This window comes from Micromesistius poutassou (genome assembly GCF_964030765.1).
Source record: "Micromesistius poutassou genome assembly, chromosome: 18".
Taxonomy (NCBI): domain Eukaryota; kingdom Metazoa; phylum Chordata; class Actinopteri; order Gadiformes; family Gadidae; genus Micromesistius; species Micromesistius poutassou.
The window spans coordinates 13,758,437-13,775,399 of record NC_140288.1 but is presented as its reverse complement, the minus strand read 5'-3'; the positions used below and the strand labels follow the sequence as shown (position 1 = coordinate 13,775,399).

The window sequence follows — 16,963 nt, the reverse complement described above, 5'->3', positions numbered from 1 at the left end:
CACACACACACACACACACACACACACACACACACACACACACACACACACACACACACACACACACACACACACACACACACACACACTTACACAAACACGTTAAACTAAATTGTTCAGATAAACCTATTTCCAACTTCATAGCCTAACGTAACTTAATCCTGACAATGAAACGGAAACTCAGACAATGTCAAATCTGGTAAAAGGCCAGCCTTCCCATCCTACATAGAATAGGTTTTCCAACAGGTCTACTTTTATTTTCATCATGTTTATTTTATTTGTGTAACATATTTTAATAATTTATGCCTATTTACTTTTAAATATATAATAATAATACAATTTATATATTTCTTACAGGCTACTGGGATTAACAGTGGGGTTAACATTTGTTGGTAGTTGGTAGACTTATTTAGCCTACAAACCTACGATCATGGATGTGTTATATAATGTATAATATAATGTCTTCCAGATTATTAGACATGCGTTGCGTTGTTTGTAGTTCGTTTTATGATGAAAACGAACTACAAAATACGTTTCAAACACAAGCTGCCATTAATATTGCCTGTCAAAAAAAAGAAGAAGAATCATTATGTTGAGTATTAGTTGACTGCATTTGAAAGTATATCGAAACATTCCCGTTTATAGCAATCAATTTTTGCAAAACTAGAACGACATGAACAAGTTTTAGTCAGGCACGATTTGTTAAACCAAAACAACGGGGTCCTTGTGTTGTTACACGGAAACTAACGTTCGAGTCCGATGTTTACTTTGCTTCAAGTATAAGGTAACCGTTTATTCTTTATATATATACCTGGCATATTAGCATACAACATGCAGAGCACGTATTGAGTGGCTGTTTTACTGTGTGCGCCGACGTTTGAACAAGCGCAATACGAAAGCGACCGTTGGTAAGACATTTGTTTACATCAGTGTGAATTCTTCAAGTGGCCCAACGCTAACTTGGCATGGCTAATATCTAGCTAAGCTAACGTAATTTCGCTTCTAAATATTATTTATCATGGGAAATATGTTCTACTGGAACACTGCGAGAATATACACGTTATGTACGTTTCAGTTTATTGATTATTTAGACCAAGTATTGCGATGCAGTTGCACCTGTTCCATCACGTTAGCACAGAGTTAGCCAAGATTAGCTTCCGTTAGCTGGCATGCTAAACCCACTAACGAGGCCGTGATGTATCACAAACAACAAATTATTCCCACAGAAGTTAAGAATATACTATTCCATTATAATGGATTATTAAAATAGTTATGCAAACTCATTTGAATACAATGCGAAAAAAAGACACATAGTGATGGATACAAAACAAAACAATAAATAATGAAAGTAACCTTTTCCTTTCACTTTTTCACAACGTTAAAATGTGTTAAAATGTGCGTCTTATTTGATGGTTGATTGTTATTGCAGCGAGTTCGCTTGAGGGATCTGTCACTCGTTCCTCGATCAGTAATACACTGCTTTACACTGATATACACAACGTAGGCAATGAATAGACTAGATTAGTAAATGTATACAAATCAAACCTGACTTATTGTCTGCGGCACAATCAATTTGTTATATTTGTGTGCAAGTGATATTACTTAACTACTTCGTAGTGTGTGTGTGTGTGTGTGTGTGTGTGTGTGTGTGTGTGTGTGTGTGTTGTTTGAGCATCTGCAGTGTTGATTTATCCTACCTCTTTTATGTGGCCCACCCATTTCCCAATTATATAATTTATATTTTATACCTGTTGTGATCTCAGGCCACGTTGTGATATTTGTTGGGATATTCTCTTAATTGTATAGACTGTACACTAAACTGATTAGACTGAATTATGGTTTCGATAACATAGTCGGATAATTATGTTAAATAATAGTATTTTGACAATATTGGCATACTGTTTAAATTGACCTTAACCTTAAAATAATTTAGGATATGTAGACTGGAGGTACAGTTTTGCTCAACATCTGTTGCTGCAGTTTCACAATTCTCCAATGTTCCTTAATGTCCCTCATCAACATTACTTCTACTCCCATTATATAGATTTTAGAATATTATTTAAAGTAATGCTTCTCTATGGATTCTCATTACTGTCCCTGTTCTTCTGCTGTGACAGCCGAATGTCCCATCTGGGATTAGCGAGGTTCTTATGTCACTTCTCTGTGTTTGACTCCAGCATGCCTGCGGAACGCAAGCGATCGATCAACATGGACGAGAAGGAGGTGAGCTCCTTCAGCAGCAAGGAGCGCGAGAAGGAGCGGGAACGGGACGGCGAGCGGAGGCTCCCGAGGGACAAAGCCAAGGACGACGGGGGCGGCAAGATGAGCGGCGGCAAGAAAGACGGGGGAGGGAAGGCGGCGGCGGCCGAGGAAAAGAGGAAGCGTCTTGAGGAGGAGAAGCGCAAGAGGGAGGAGAAGGACCGCAAGAAGAAGGAGGAGGAGAAGCAGAAGGCTGAGGAGGAGCAGCGGAAGAAGGAGGAGGAGGAGAAGAGGCTGCAGGAGGAGCAGGAGAAGAAGCTCCAGGAGGAGGAGGAGAAGCGGCAGCGGGAGGAGGAGGCGGCGCAGCTGAAGTGAGTGATGGTCATGTGACCTCAGGCTTCCGGAGTTTGTTAGTGAAAGGCTATTGCTGAAAGGAAAGTTAGTGAAAGTGCTCCCTGGTGGTATAATGAAGCAGTATCCGGTGCATTATGGACCTAGATGTTCGAAAATGGATTATATATATTTTTTATTGTTGATTCATCTATCAATCAATTGCTTTTAATTTAACCTTACTTTTTTTTTAAATCTTCAATGATTAATGTCGATCACAAATTTCCTTGCCAAGTAAAATCAAGTATTCATATTTTTAAGCCACCAACCGTATCCTGTCCATTTCAGAAGGCATAAGCGGCAGTCTACTATTACTATTCTGACAACTGGCGTTTTTGTTCTTGGTTCCCCGTGCAGGGAGAAAGAGGAGTCCCACCAGCTGCACCAGGAGGCCTGGGAGCGCCACCACAGCAGGAAGGAGCTCCGCAGCAAGAACCAGAACGTCCAGGAGGGCCGCCCCGAGGAGGCCTTCTTCAGCCGCCTGGACTCCAGCCTCAAGAAGAACACGGCGTTCGTCAAGAAGCTGCGCACGCTCACCGAGCAGCAGCGCGACTCGCTCTCCACCGACTTTGGCGCCCTCAACCTCAGCAAGGTAAGGGTGAGGGCCCTGACCCGTGGCGTTGAGGGGTCTCCCAACGTGTCTCTGGAACAATCTGCCTGAGGAACTGAGGGCGTCAGCACGTCAGTCCAGCATTTATTTTTTCAGTTTTCATTTTAGGATTGGTATTTACCATTAATTGTAGCCTATGGTGTTTAGAATAGCCTCCAATAATACCAATACAATAATTATGATACACGGTGGTGTATTCCTTGTTTAAGGCTTTCTCCATATCCCATAGTGTGTACTTTTCCTTGTTTAAACCTACCTATGTGAGATTTTTACCTCGTTCAATTTATCTCTGTGACTATCGTTTGTACTCCTGAAGTGATTTCTTGGACCCGTGCTTTTGATTCCCTCATTTAGCACTTTTGAATTGTTCCTCACTCAAAATGTGCCACCACCCCACCTCCTGCTCCACGGGGTTTGATCTTTCTGTCTGCAGTACATCGGCGAGGCGGTGGCGTCCGTGGTGGAGGCCAAGCTGAAGATCTCGGACGTGGGCTGCTCGGTGCACCTCTGCTCCCTCTTCCACCAGCGCTACGCCGAGTTCGCGCCGCTGCTGCTGCAGGCGTGGAAGAGGCACTTCGAGGCGCGCAAGGAGGAGAAGGCGCCCAACGTGAGCAAGCTGCGCACGGACCTGCGCTTCATCGCCGAGCTCACCGTCGTGGGCCTCTTCACGGACCGCGAGGGCCTGTCGCTCATCTACGAGCAGCTCAAGAGCATCATCAGCGTGGACCGCGAGACGCACACGCACGTCTCGGTGGTGATCAGCTTCTGCAAGCACTGCGGCGACGACATCGCCGGCCTGGTGCCGCGCAAGGTGAAGCTGGCCGCCGACAAGTTCGCCCTGGCGTTCCCGCCCAGCGAGATCATCAGCGTGGAGAAGCAGACGCCCTTCCAGAACCTGCTGAGGGAGTACTTCACGTCGCTCACCAAGCACCTGAAGAAGGACCACCGCGAGCTGCAGAACATCGAGAGGCAGAACAGGTGCGGCTGCCGGTCTGCCTTCCTCGTGTCGGACCGCAGTGTGACGAGATGGCATTGACCCCTTCGGCAATTGCGGTTCTCTGACGTCTAGTTTTCTTTAAGTAACAATGTTGATTTATATTAGATAAATGGCTGCATTTATATATCACTTTTATCCAAAGCACTTTACAATATTGCCTGACATTCACCCATTCATGCACACATTCACACACCGACGGCGGCGTTAACCATGCAAGGCAACAGCCAGCTCGTCTGGAGCAGTTTGGGTTAGGTGCCTTGCTCAGGGACACCTCGACACTCCGAGCCGGGGATCGAACTAGCAACCTTGCGGTTACCAGCCAAGCCGCTCTACCCCCTGAGCTACTGCCGCCTCAGAGATCTCCTCTAGATCATGTGAATGATTTCCCAAACCATATTCTCACTTTTATTTCAATGTATCCATATTGTCTTTTGAAGAACCTTCAACGGATGCTGTTGTAATTGTAATTACATGTATTTGTTATTGCTTTATACAGTACTGCAGTGCATAACAATATTGAATTGATTTGTTGTGTTTCACTTTTCTTCTGAATTCTGTTGTGAATCTCTCTTTCTCTCTCCCTCTCTTTCTCTTTCTCTGTCTCTCTCTCTCCATCCATCCATCCAGACGTATTCTCCACTCCAAGGGCGAGCTCAGCGAGGACCGGCACAAGCAGCACGAGGAGTTTGCCACGTCCTACCAGAAGCTGCTGGCCAACACGCAGTCCCTGGCTGACCTGCTGGACGAGAACATGCCCGAGCTGCCCCAGGACAAGACCGTCCAGGAGGGTGGGTGCCAGTGCCACCGAGAGCTGGTTTACCCAGCATGCTTGGCGGAAACCTCCCTCCCGGGACTCTTAGAGCTGTAGGGATGTTGAGACCGGGAAGCTCACTTAGACTGATGTTAGCCCAGACTGGACAAGGGTTCAGACGGTTCTTCAGTGCCAAGTCCCCCAATGTCGCTAAGTAGTGCAGTTTCTATTCCTTGTTGGGGGAGGGGGGGGGGGGGGGTTACAATCACTTTTCATTTGACAGTTTAATCGAAAGGGACTTGGAAAGTGAGGCTGAAAACCAACCAACTATCCAATCAATGTTGTAGTCAATACAAAAAAAAAAAGCTGAACAACCCAGTTTCTAAAAAAGAGGATGACAGATGGACAGAGTGCAGGGACGCGATAGGAAAAGGGTTTCCATTGTGTCTCACTTGGAAAGTAGTTCACCGATAAATGGTATTATAGTTTAGTATTTAAAAAAAACAAACTGTGTGTGTGTAACTTTATTCCCGGTCCTTACTACACAGAGCACGGCCCCGGCATTGACATCTTCATGCCCGGTAAGCCAGGAGAGTACGACCTGGAGGGGGGCATCTGGGAGGACGAGGACGCCCGCAACTTCTACGAGAACATGGTGGACCTCAAGGCCTTCGTGCCCGCCATCCTCTTCAAGGACAACGAGAAGAGCGGCCAGGCCAAGGAGAAGGAGGAGGCCAAAGGTAAGGAGGTGTCAAGGAAAGAGCCTGGAAGAGTTGTGCTATGTTCATCAGGGTTGTGAACGTGTTAATTGAACAGTGAGGTTCGACGTCACGGATAACGGAATGAAACCGTGAGGGGAACTAGCGTTGAATTCAAAGTCAGCTGTCGACTGAGGATGGATCACACACACAGGTCAATGCACATCAATAATAACCTGTAAACTTTTTTAATGTAAATGTATCCTTCATCTATCATGTACTTTTGTGTTGTTTGCAATACTTTGGCATAGTGCTGGTTGTACCAGAGTGGAATTGTACCTTTACTATAAGCACAAGATATTGGTACTTTGTCCGACACACACTCAGACACCATGTTCATTTGTCTCCATCAGAAGCCAAAGAGGCGAAGGAGGCGGCGGTGGCGGCGGCGGCGACCACGGAGGAGCTGGAGCTGGAGCTGGAGGCCCTGGACATCGCCGAGGACCCCCTGGAACTGGAGGGCCACGAGGAGACGGAGAACGAGGAGCTGGCCAAGAAACTGCTGGACGAGCAAGGTAGCTGCACCACGCTAATCTGGGATCCAGCAGTCCTAAAGGGGGGGGGGGGGGGGGGGGTGTTTACAGATCCCCGCTTCAAGCATTAGATTAGTCTAAACAAACATGAAGCGGAAGAAAAAGAAAGCCCGTTCACCCAGATTTGAGCTTGTCTGCGATCAGAACTTAGATCTGGTTTCCTATTGTCTGATTCTGGAGACTAGCCAAACCCTAAAACATAAAACCGAGTTATGTTGAAATCCAACAACACTGACCACTCCCACGTCAAACTGACCACTCCCAAGTTACAACTCCCTAATCGTCTTCTGTTTTCCACCACAGTACCCCGCATTGCCAACAGAGAATGCTATATGCTATATAAGTGTTCAGTCTTTTAAACATCCGCTCATTTATTTGCGTGCTTTCCCCTCTGTGCAGAGCAAGAAGATGAGGAGGCCAGCACTGGCTCCCACCTCAAGCTCATCGTGGACGCCTTCATCCAGCAGCTTCCCAACTGTGTGAACCGGGACCTCATTGACAAGGTAAACATTAGAGCTCTAATATCTTTTTATTATGGCCTTTTTGAATCAAAAACATTTCAAATGTTTCCCAATGAAAGAAAACACTGATGCTTGCCATCCATGTTAAGTATAAGTGTGTGTGTGTGTGTGTGTGTGTGTGTGTGTGTGTGTGTGTGTGTGTGTGTGTGTGTGTGTGTGTGTGTGTGTGTGTGTGTGTGTGTGTGTGTGTGTGTGTGTGTGTGTGCGCGCACAGGCTGCCATGGACTTCTGCATGAACATGAACACCAAGTCCAACAGGAGGAAGCTGGTGCGGGCCCTCTTCACCGTCCCCAGACAGAGGTAGAAGCGCTGTCCCCAACCATCCGCTGGGGTTGCAGTTACCGCACGCCACCAAAAGGGGGCGCCATGGTCATACATTTTGTATTATTCTCATGTTTCCTCTTTTTTTTTTTTCTCCTCAATCCCAGGTTGGATTTGCTCCCCTTCTACTCCCGCTTGGTGGCAACCCTTCACCCCTGCATGTCCGATGTGGCTGAGGACCTCTGCTCCATGCTCAAGGGAGACTTCAGGTTCCACGTAGGTTTCTCCCCTGTCACGGGTCGTTGATACGTTGCAGTTTAACTACATGCTTGGTATACTGTATTAGGCTGTAGATACAACCCCTCATTCATGAATACACCTCAGATAAAATACTGACTATCTTTATGTACATCTTTATAATATGTATGTATACTCTATTCTAGATAATTCATCCTTGCTATTTAGACCTACGATAAAGCACTATTTAATTACGGTGATTATATATTTACCTAGATTAAACACTCATTTGAATGCATCTTTCATATCTATCTAAGTATCCCAGATGAAATGAAGGAGGGCTCAACTGTAAATTCTGTCTGAAAGGAATTGCATCAAACTCAAGCTTTACTGTTTTCAATCTTTCAGATCCGTAAGAAGGACCAGATCAACATTGAGACCAAAAACAAGACTGTGAGGTTCATCGGAGAGCTGGCCAAGTTCAAGATGTTCTCCAAAACAGATTCACTCCATTGTCTGAAGGTAATGGCAATAATGATCACCATGAAACGTCCTCATCCTAAGTGACTTTAAGCAGGACAGTGTTTTTAAAGTGTGTGTGTGTGTGTGTGTGTGTGTGTGTGTGTGTGTGTGTGTGTGTGTGTGTGTGTGTGTGTGTGTGTGTGTGTGTGTGTGTGTGTGTGTGTGTGTGTGTGTTGCAGATGCTACTGTCAGACTTCTCCCACCACCATATAGAGATGGCCTGCACCTTGCTGGAGACCTGTGGCCGCTTCCTCTTCAGATCCCCGGAGTCCCACCTGCGCACTAGCGTCCTCCTGGTACACACAGGCACACACACACACACACACACACACACACACCAAATGCACACAGGTACATAGTCACACAGGCAGGCATGCACACACTGAAGAGCACTTGAATTCATGAATGAAAAATTCATGAATGAATTGAAGTCATAAAGGAGCAGGTAGGATGTGGACCTTTGGGATCGAACCCGGCACAGAGTACCACTACTTTATCCTGCCCCTTAGTGTTAAGCCAAAGAACTATTCATCAAAATTTAATCGGATGGCAAACATATCAAATGTCCACACAGACAGAGTTTTGCAGTCAGACACAATCCCTAAAGAACATGATTAATAATTCAATTCTGTCCGGCTGTCTTTCTTTTTTTTTCCTCCCCCACCTCAGGAGCAAATGATGCGCAAGAAGCAGGCGCAGCACCTTGACGCGCGCTACGTCACCATGGTGGAGAACGCCTACTACTACTGCAACCCGCCCCCCATGGAGAAGACGGTGCGTAAGAGGAGACCCCCGCTGCAGGAGTACATCCGCAAGCTGCTCTACAAGGACCTGTCCAAGGTCACCACCGAGAAGGTACGCCGATGACCACCTCCACGGTCCGCGCTCGACCCCCCCCCCCCCCCCCCCTCAGCGGGGTTGGTCTGGAGTGAACCGGAACAGGTTTCAATCCTGGAACTCTGGGACTTAAGCAAAGCTGTCTTTTTTTTGAATGGTCTGCGCCAGAAATGTCTAGCTTTGCATGTTCTTGATTGTCGTATTGAATCAGGGTCCAAAAACAAAATACTTTGATTCTGTGTTGTTAATTGGAAATATTTACGTTGTGTTACTTTGACTGTTAGATGATCATCAGCACCCATATATTACTTTGTAGTTGTTGTGGTATATTATTTACAAAATACACAAATATAGCTTTACTTTGTGTGTATTTAAGCAATTATGGATCCACTGAGCAATGCTGGCTGAATGCCAGCTAGACTTTAAGACAAATCTTTTTTAACGGTCATGCTAGACTAGAGCTGCATCAGACAATTTTGTCAGCATGGTTTATTTATCGATCATGTTTTCAGATGAATCTGCTAAAGCGTGGTATAAATAATGTCAATGTCACAAGTTACATGAGCCTGAATTAATGAACTCAAATGTGTGTGCTTTGGTGACCTGCAGCTTAGGAAATCAAAAATGGGGATTATTTGCCTTTTCAATTCAATTCAGTTTCCGTTAATAAACAAAGTCACTAAAATGATAACCAAAAAAAATGATCTTTCTCTGTCGTCCTTGTCCATCCACCCTTCCACCCACCCCATCCCTTTCCAACCCCCCACCCACCCACCCCAAGGTGCTCAGGCAGATGCGCAAGCTTCCCTGGCAGGATGTGGAGGTGAAGAGCTACCTGATCTGCTGCATGGTGAACATCTGGAACGTCAAGTACAACAGCGTCCACTGCGTGGCCAACCTGCTGGCCGGCCTGGTGGCCTACCAGGAGGACGTGGGCGTGCACGTGGTCGACGGCGTGCTGGAGGACATCCGCCTGGGCATGGAGGTACGTGATTGGAGGAGAGCTGGGGGGGGGAAAGGGGCTGACTCTACTGGGCAAAGAGGTGCGAGATTAGAGGAAAGGGGAGGGATTGGAGAAAGGCGGGCGGGGCCTCTTGTTGACTCGGGCGTGGAGGAGCATGTCACGTGTCGGCTTGGCATGATGGTGTATGATTTGAGGCCTTGCCTTCACTCCGGCAGGGAGCCACGTGTCGACTGGGTATGGAGGTGCGTGAGTGGGGGAAATGACTGTTGACTGATTGAATGTCAAGTGGTTGACACTGGGCTGGCTGTCAAGTCTGAGGATGGTAGTTTACCTAAAGGTGATGACGGCTACCGTGATGATAGCTCACGGGGCTCGACACGTGTCACGCAAACAGGACATGTGACGCCCCATGGCGCACGTTGACCTGGCTGCGGTTAATGTGATTGTCTGCCTAGGTGTATTGGATATGATGTGGGGTTTTGAGGTCTAACATGGTGTCTTTTCCCGCTGTTGAAGTTGCGTGTCATTGTAGTTGTCGTGTAATTATTCTCGTAATCAACGGCTCGGTTCAGGCCTTCACATATTCAATCGATTTGATTTGATTAAATCAATCAATTGAATATCAAGAACACTTTAGGACTCTATAAAGGAAGTTTATAAATTTACTTATAAATACAATCCAATAAATACCTCCCTTGTAAGTGAACCATGGCAACTTGGTTCTACTTTTTTAACTGTTACACCCTTAGTCATGGATAATAACGATACATTTCTATAACAAGTCATACAGACTCTCCCTGATTGGCCTTCCCAACCACACATGCATAGTTCTCAACTTTTTTCCACCCCATTTTAGCCTGGATTAAATAATAAAGTACTGCTTGATCTTATCCCTTATCTCTGATGTGTTTTATAGTAACCAAACTCATGACCCACCCGCCCCCCCCCCCCTAACCCCCAGGTCAACCAGCCCAAGTTCAACCAGCGCCGCATCAGCAGCGCCAAGTTCCTGGGCGAGCTGTACAACTACCGCATGGTGGAGTCGGCGGTCATCTTCCGCACCCTCTTCTCCTTCATCTCGTTCGGGGTGAACCCCGACGGCGGCCCCGGGCCCCTGGACCCCCCCGAGCACCTGTTCCGCATCCGGCTGGTGTGCACCCTGCTGGACGCCTGCGGCCAGTACTTTGACCGCGGCTCCAGCAAGCGAAAGTTGGACTGCTTCCTTATCTACTTCCAGGTAGCCGTCGTAGCTCGTCGTAGCTCTCTCTCTCTCTCTCTCTCTCTCTCTCTCTCTCTCTCTCGCTCTCGCTCTCGCTCTCGCTCTCTCTCTCTCTCTCTCTTGCATTAAGGTGTGTATGGTGAACGGAAATTAATGAGTCAGGTAGTAGCAAGGTCTGTTGGATGTTTTGATGACTGCAATGATGGTATTTTGACATGCCCCATTCGCGGACACACACACACACACACACACACACACACACACACACACACACACACACACACACACACACACACACACACACACACACACACACACACACACACACAGTTATGATCTGGTCTTCCTCACTCACAACAATCACTTCTGTATTGTTTGTTTTGTGGCCTTGGCACAAAAAGTGCACCTCCAGCTTGTGGCCCCAACCCGCCAAACACTGCATTCATCAAGAGACCCATCCTCTCATCTGACTCTCTGTGTGTGTGTGTGTGTGTGTGTGTGTGTGTGTGTGTGTGTGTGTGTGTGTGTGTGTGTGTGTGTGTGTACACAGCGCTACATCTGGTGGAAGAAGAGCCTGGACGTGTGGACCAAGGACCACCCGTTCCCCATCGACATGGACTACATGATCAGCGACATGCTGGAGCTGCTGCGGCCCAAGATGAGGCTCTGCTCCTCCCTGGAGGAGGCCAGCCGGCAGGTCAGCGACCTGGAGCACGAGGTGCTGGTCAAGCTAGGTAGGCTCACACACGCTCGCTCACTCACTCACTCACTCGCTCGCTCACTCACTCACACTCTCACACTCAATCTCTCACTCACTCTCACACTCAATCTCTCTCTCACTCACTCACTCACTCACTCACTCACTCAATCTCTCACTCACTCACTCACTCGCTCACTCGCTCACTCACTCACTCACTCACTCACTCACTCACTCACACTCTCACACTCAATCTCTCACTCACTCTCACACTCAATCTCTCACTCACTCACTCACTCACTCACTCACTCACTCACACTCTCACACTCAATCTCTCACTCACTCTCACACTCAATCTCTCACTCACTCACTCACTCACTCACTCACTCACTCACTCACTCAATCTCTCACTCACTCACTCACTCACTCACTCACTCGCACTCTCACACTCACTCACTCACTCACTCACTCGCACTCTCACACTCAATCTCCCACACACACGACTCAACATACACACGAGGCATAAATTCATGGAACGCACGTGTGCACGTACATTCAACACACACACACACACACACACATTTTTACCACCAAAGTACCCAGGTACCAACGGCTTACACTTTTATTCCCAAATCAAAGATATTACCCAATCTCCAATCACAGTTGGCTGTGAAGGGAAATGAGAGTCAAACAAAAGGAGTGGTTGTATCCCAGAAACGCCGGCCTCTGGTGTTTACAGTGTGTGATACTGATAGCCTTTGCCCTGGTTGTTAAGGTGAGGTCACTGTGTGCTCAGTGTAATGACAGGAATGTTGTCGTTTAAATGAGCGGTACACAATGATGCATTCGCAGCGTCTATTAAGGTGTTCAATAATGGTGACGATTAATGATGATTAATGAGTCATGATTGTGATGTACCCGCAAGGTCTCTCTCTCTCTCTCTCTCTCTCTCTCTCTCTCTCTCTCTCTCTCTCTCTCTCTCTCTCTCTCTCTCTCTCTCTCTCTCTCTCTCTCTCTCTCTCTCTCTCTCTCTCTCTCTCTCTCTCTCTGCATCTCTCTCTCTCTGCATCTCTTTCTCCTCGTCTCTACCTTTCTCGTTCTCTCTCTCGCTCTGCCTGTCTGTCTCTGTCTGGCAGAGCAGCATTCCCCTCCTGCGATGCGTAGGGGGGGAAGCTGTGACTCTATCCTCAAGCTCTTCTGCTAGTCTGACCGGTTTATTGCTCATCCGGTGCGTGTGCGTTAATAGATGCATACCTGAGCTACTCACACCAACACACACACACACGCGCTCGCACACGCACACACCTGGTGATGAGACAAAGAGGATATCATCTTCGGTCATTTCCTCTATCAAGCTTTATAAACACTGAAACTTATTTAGAATTGATCTTAACGTCAGTAATTCCTCTATTAAGCTTCATTTAGCAGTTTCATCGACGGGTCGACGTACGATAACATGCGACAGGTCTAGACCAGTCCGATCTCGTATCGTATCTTGTGTTTGTTTTGGTGCTGCCTGCTTAATTACAACGCTGATAGTGTTGTGTTTGCGATGTAGTTTAGAAGGACACGCAATGCATGAGTGCAGAGTGTCTTGTGCTCGTGAATGCCGCGCGGCAGGGGAGCACTCCCGTCCACCAGTGTGCAGAAATACTGTGGCCGCAGTGTTTCACACTGACAACGAGTCGTTTAACCGAGAGGAAACACAACAATGTTCTATCAAACTGTTGAGTTGAAACCGATATCTCTCTGCGGGATGCTAGTTGTTTCCGTCGGGGGGGGGGGGGGGGGCCCTCAAAGGCTGGAGGCCCCTGGATACAAAGTGCAGGCAAAGCTCCCCTGTTGGGATGGGTGAAAGTATGTGTTGTCAGGTGTTGACAACACCACCATTACCGCTGCACTTACCATTATGGTTGTTTTTGGTGAATTGCATGTGTCCAAACGAAGTATGTTGGTGTGACCGTGTGCATGAATATACACAAATACTGCACGTCACACAATAAACGAGAAACGACACAAGGATGGAACAGGAGCATTTTGTTGATTCCCCAATTCATCACCGAAGGATGAACTGACTGATCGGCCCAAGTTACTTGCAACCCCATACGAAGTAGTGTGTGTGTGTGTGTGTGTGTGTGTGTGTGTGTGTGTGTGTGTGTGTGTGTGTGTGTGTGTGTGTGTGTGTGTGTGTGTGTGTGTGTGTGTGTGTGTGTGTGTGTGTGTGTGTGTGTGTGTGTGTGTGTGTTCAAATTCAACCCTGCTTCATTTTAACACTGGGCCCATTGTGTCTCTCTCTCTCGCTCTCTCTCACCTGTCGCTCCTCTTGTTCTCCAGCCTTAATTCCTCTCCTCTGCCGTCATCACTCTCTCATATGTCCACAGTAGCCCTGAACTTTGGCCTCCTACAACAAGATCACCACTTCTAGCAGTTCCACTGCCAGAAAACTTGCGGAACTGTCAAAGCACAATAACCTGGTTGCGAAACGTTATCAAATACCTTTGGCAAACAATCAAACAAAGGGCAGTGTGTGTGTGTGTGTGTGTGTGTGTGTGTGTGTGTGTGTGTGTGTGTGTGTGTGTGTGTGTGTGTGTGTGTGTGTGTGTGTGTGTGTGTGTGTGTGTGTGTGTGTGTGTGTGTGTGTGTGTGTTCTCTCTCCCCTCTACACATACTTCCCTTTTGGTTTCACAGTGACCACAAGTCTCAAAAATCCCTGGGATGTTTGAGACTCTTTTGCAAGAGGCAAGAGTTGCGTGGAACAGGTCCAAAGAATGAGGAAGGTTTTTCTTTGTTCCCACCGCTAACTTGTTTGTGTTTGTGTGTGTGTGTGCGCGCGTGTGCGTGTGCGTGTGTGTGCGTGCGTGCGTGTCCGTCCGTCCGTAGGTCTAGCCATTGAGAAGGACGGCCGGTGTCCCAGCTCCATGAGCGAGAGCGAAGTGCTGGACGAGGAAGACGAGGACGGTGACGAGGAGGAGGAGGGCGGCGCCGAGACAGAGGAGCAGTCGGGCAACGAGAGCGAGATCAACGAGCACGAGGAGGAGGTGATGCCGACCTGGAGTGGCTTTTCAATGCAGCTGTCAATCATGCGTCATGTCGTGCGTAGGGCGGGGGTGATGTTCTGGATTTAATTGATTAATTAGCGTTTCCTTTCCTACCGTTTGTGAAAGGGCTGAGCAGCAGGATCACGCTTTGTAAAAGACTGTGATGGTGTGTTAGTAACGTCGATTTGTACGAGCTTTATAATGAGCGACGTTGTGTATGCAACGTGCCACACACCGTGGCGGACATCAAAATAGATGGCTGCCCAGACGATGGACGGGTGCCACACATACACGCCGTAGCGTTGTGCTATAGGTGTGGGAAGCCTAGCCCTAACTCTCGGACGCGCTCATCAAACTCAAAGACTTTCGAGGACCCACTCAACACATCCGCATATTCACACACTAAAATTGGCCATTCGTTTAAAACAATAAGATTAAGATTAATTTCTAGGCCAACTGACCCAGCCCTAGTCGTGGGACTCTCTATTCAGCTAATACATTTTGCTGATGCTCAATAAGAATCCCAGAAATTACCGACCTTAAAAAAAAAAAAGCCACAACATCTATATCTAGAAGAAATGTTGTTTTTGCAATTCCATTTATTGGAAGACTTTAAGACGTTGTTCCTCAAACCATGACCTTGTGACCTTCACCAGAAATTACATGTTCATGGTCATAAATGAGCAAAACATGTTTGCAAGCCCATTCTGTAAAACATCCCATCACTGTTATGCAATTTGTGTGTGTGTGTGTGTGTGTGTGTGTGTGTGTGTGTGTGTGTGTGTGTGTGTGTGTGTGTGTGTGTGTGTGTGTGTGTGTGTGTGTGTGTGTGTGTGTGTGTGTGTGTGTGTGTGTGTGTGTGTGTGTTGACGGCCCCTCACCGCAGGTGAGTCAGTCTCACATCAGAAGAATGGACAGGGAGTGTTTTTGAGTTGTGACTAACTGTGTGTGTGTGTGTGTGTGTGTGTGTGTGTGTGTGTGTGTGTGTGTGTGTGTGTGTGTTTGTGTCTCCAGGAGGGCTCAGAGAGGGAGGAAGAGGAGGAGGAGGAGAACACAGACGACCTGACGGACTCCAACAAGGAGAATGAGACGGACGAGGAGAACAACGTGAGTGTGTGTGTGTGTGTGTGTGTGTGTGTGTGTGTGAGATGAGTGCATTTTATAAAGAAGCAGGTCAACATGGCTTGAGTCTAAGAAGGAAAAAAAACATGAAAATATGCACATTGAAAGTATTGACTTTACAAAAACATAAAGAACACAAAGCTTATTGAATGGTGTGTGTGTGTGTGTGTGTGTGTGTGTGTGTGTGTGTGTGTGTGTGTGTGTGTGTGTGTGTGTGTGTGTGTGTGTGTGTGTGTGTGTGTGTGTGTGTGTGTGTGTGTGTGTGTGTGTGTGTGATCCAGGATGTGACCATCCGAGGCGGGGGTCTGAAGCACGTGGCGTGTGCGGAGGACGAGGACTTCATCCAGGCGCTGGACAAGATGATGCTGGAGAACCTGCAGGTAGCGACTGAAGCCCTAGGCTGATGTTCCTATGATGAACCTCCTCTGAGGTGTATGCGTCATTATATTTAGGTGTATCATGAATGTAGTGTAAAAAAATATATCTATGGCTATTCTGGTCTCTGTCAAATCGTTTTTATGAGACTTGAACTTGTGCGTAGTGATGACCTACATCAACAATGACATTTTCATCCAAAGCGATGAAACAAATCCTTGCAATATTATCACATGATATAACCCGTACTTTATATCCAGTTCATTTAAAACACGTGTGTATGAATTCTCCTTGCACTGAGAAGTAGCTCCCTTCCTCTCCTCCAATTGAAAGGTGTCATGTTAGTATGCGTTTGTTATCACCACTGTGGCCCAGATGTGTGTTATCAATGAACCAGGGGCCCAGTCTAGACCCGGGAGTACCCCTCACAGTCCAAATGTTTTAGAGTTGACATAAAGACGCCGAAAAGTAAAACCAAATGACCTTTCGGCGTCCTTATGTCACTAACTAAAACACTTGGGCCGTGAGACCTCCTCTTCTCTTTGTGTTCCCTTGTATCTTTTGATGTTTGTGCCCACCATGTGACCGAGACGGTCATGTGCGTCTGACGTCTGATGGAAGAGGCTGGGCGACCGCTCCCAGCATCCAGTCTTCAGCATGATCACGCTCCCATTAAATCATAGAAGTGCGACCGCGCCCCGCAGCTTGATGAGGGACAGGTAGAGGCAGTTCTCCTTCCCAGAGTGATCGTCACCACGGCGACCCTGACCCCGGTCCTGTGTGTGTGTGTGTGTGTGTGTGTGTGTGTGTGTGTGTGTGTGTGTCCCCCTGCAGCAGCGCAGCGGGGAGGTGGTGAAGGTGCACCAGCTGGACGTGGCCATCCCCCTGCAGCTAAAGAGCCAGCTGAAGAAGGGGGGTCCGGGGGGCCCCAT

General features: G+C 47.5%; 1 protein-coding gene across 3 annotated transcripts in view; it reads left to right on the top strand.

The window, feature by feature from the left end:
• Window positions 1–743: 743 nt before the first annotated feature.
• upf2 (UPF2 regulator of nonsense mediated mRNA decay) overlaps window positions 744–16,963 on the top strand; it is a 21,954-nt gene continuing 5,734 nt past the window's right edge. For 2 of the 3 annotated variants that reach the window (XM_084483033.1, XM_084483031.1), the window contains exons 1-20: window positions 744–784; window positions 2,178–2,570; window positions 2,947–3,181; window positions 3,633–4,177; window positions 4,824–4,984; window positions 5,496–5,687; window positions 6,059–6,220; window positions 6,638–6,741; window positions 6,974–7,059; window positions 7,188–7,296; window positions 7,666–7,779; window positions 7,959–8,075; window positions 8,449–8,634; window positions 9,398–9,601; window positions 10,542–10,817; window positions 11,350–11,533; window positions 14,377–14,534; window positions 15,549–15,641; window positions 15,938–16,036; window positions 16,866–16,963. The exon at window positions 16,866–16,963 is cut by the window's right edge and continues 79 nt beyond it. In XM_084483033.1, the coding sequence (XP_084339159.1) occupies window positions 2,179–2,570; window positions 2,947–3,181; window positions 3,633–4,177; window positions 4,824–4,984; window positions 5,496–5,687; window positions 6,059–6,220; window positions 6,638–6,741; window positions 6,974–7,059; window positions 7,188–7,296; window positions 7,666–7,779; window positions 7,959–8,075; window positions 8,449–8,634; window positions 9,398–9,601; window positions 10,542–10,817; window positions 11,350–11,533; window positions 14,377–14,534; window positions 15,549–15,641; window positions 15,938–16,036; window positions 16,866–16,963 (3,515 nt within the window). In that variant the 5' untranslated portion in view covers window positions 744–784; window position 2,178. Of the gene's footprint in view, window positions 909–2,177; window positions 2,571–2,946; window positions 3,182–3,632; window positions 4,178–4,823; window positions 4,985–5,495; window positions 5,688–6,058; window positions 6,221–6,637; window positions 6,742–6,973; window positions 7,060–7,187; window positions 7,297–7,665; window positions 7,780–7,958; window positions 8,076–8,448; window positions 8,635–9,397; window positions 9,602–10,541; window positions 10,818–11,349; window positions 11,534–14,376; window positions 14,535–15,548; window positions 15,642–15,937; window positions 16,037–16,865 lie in introns of all 3 variants that reach the window. The other variant, XM_084483032.1, reaches the window with a different exon arrangement.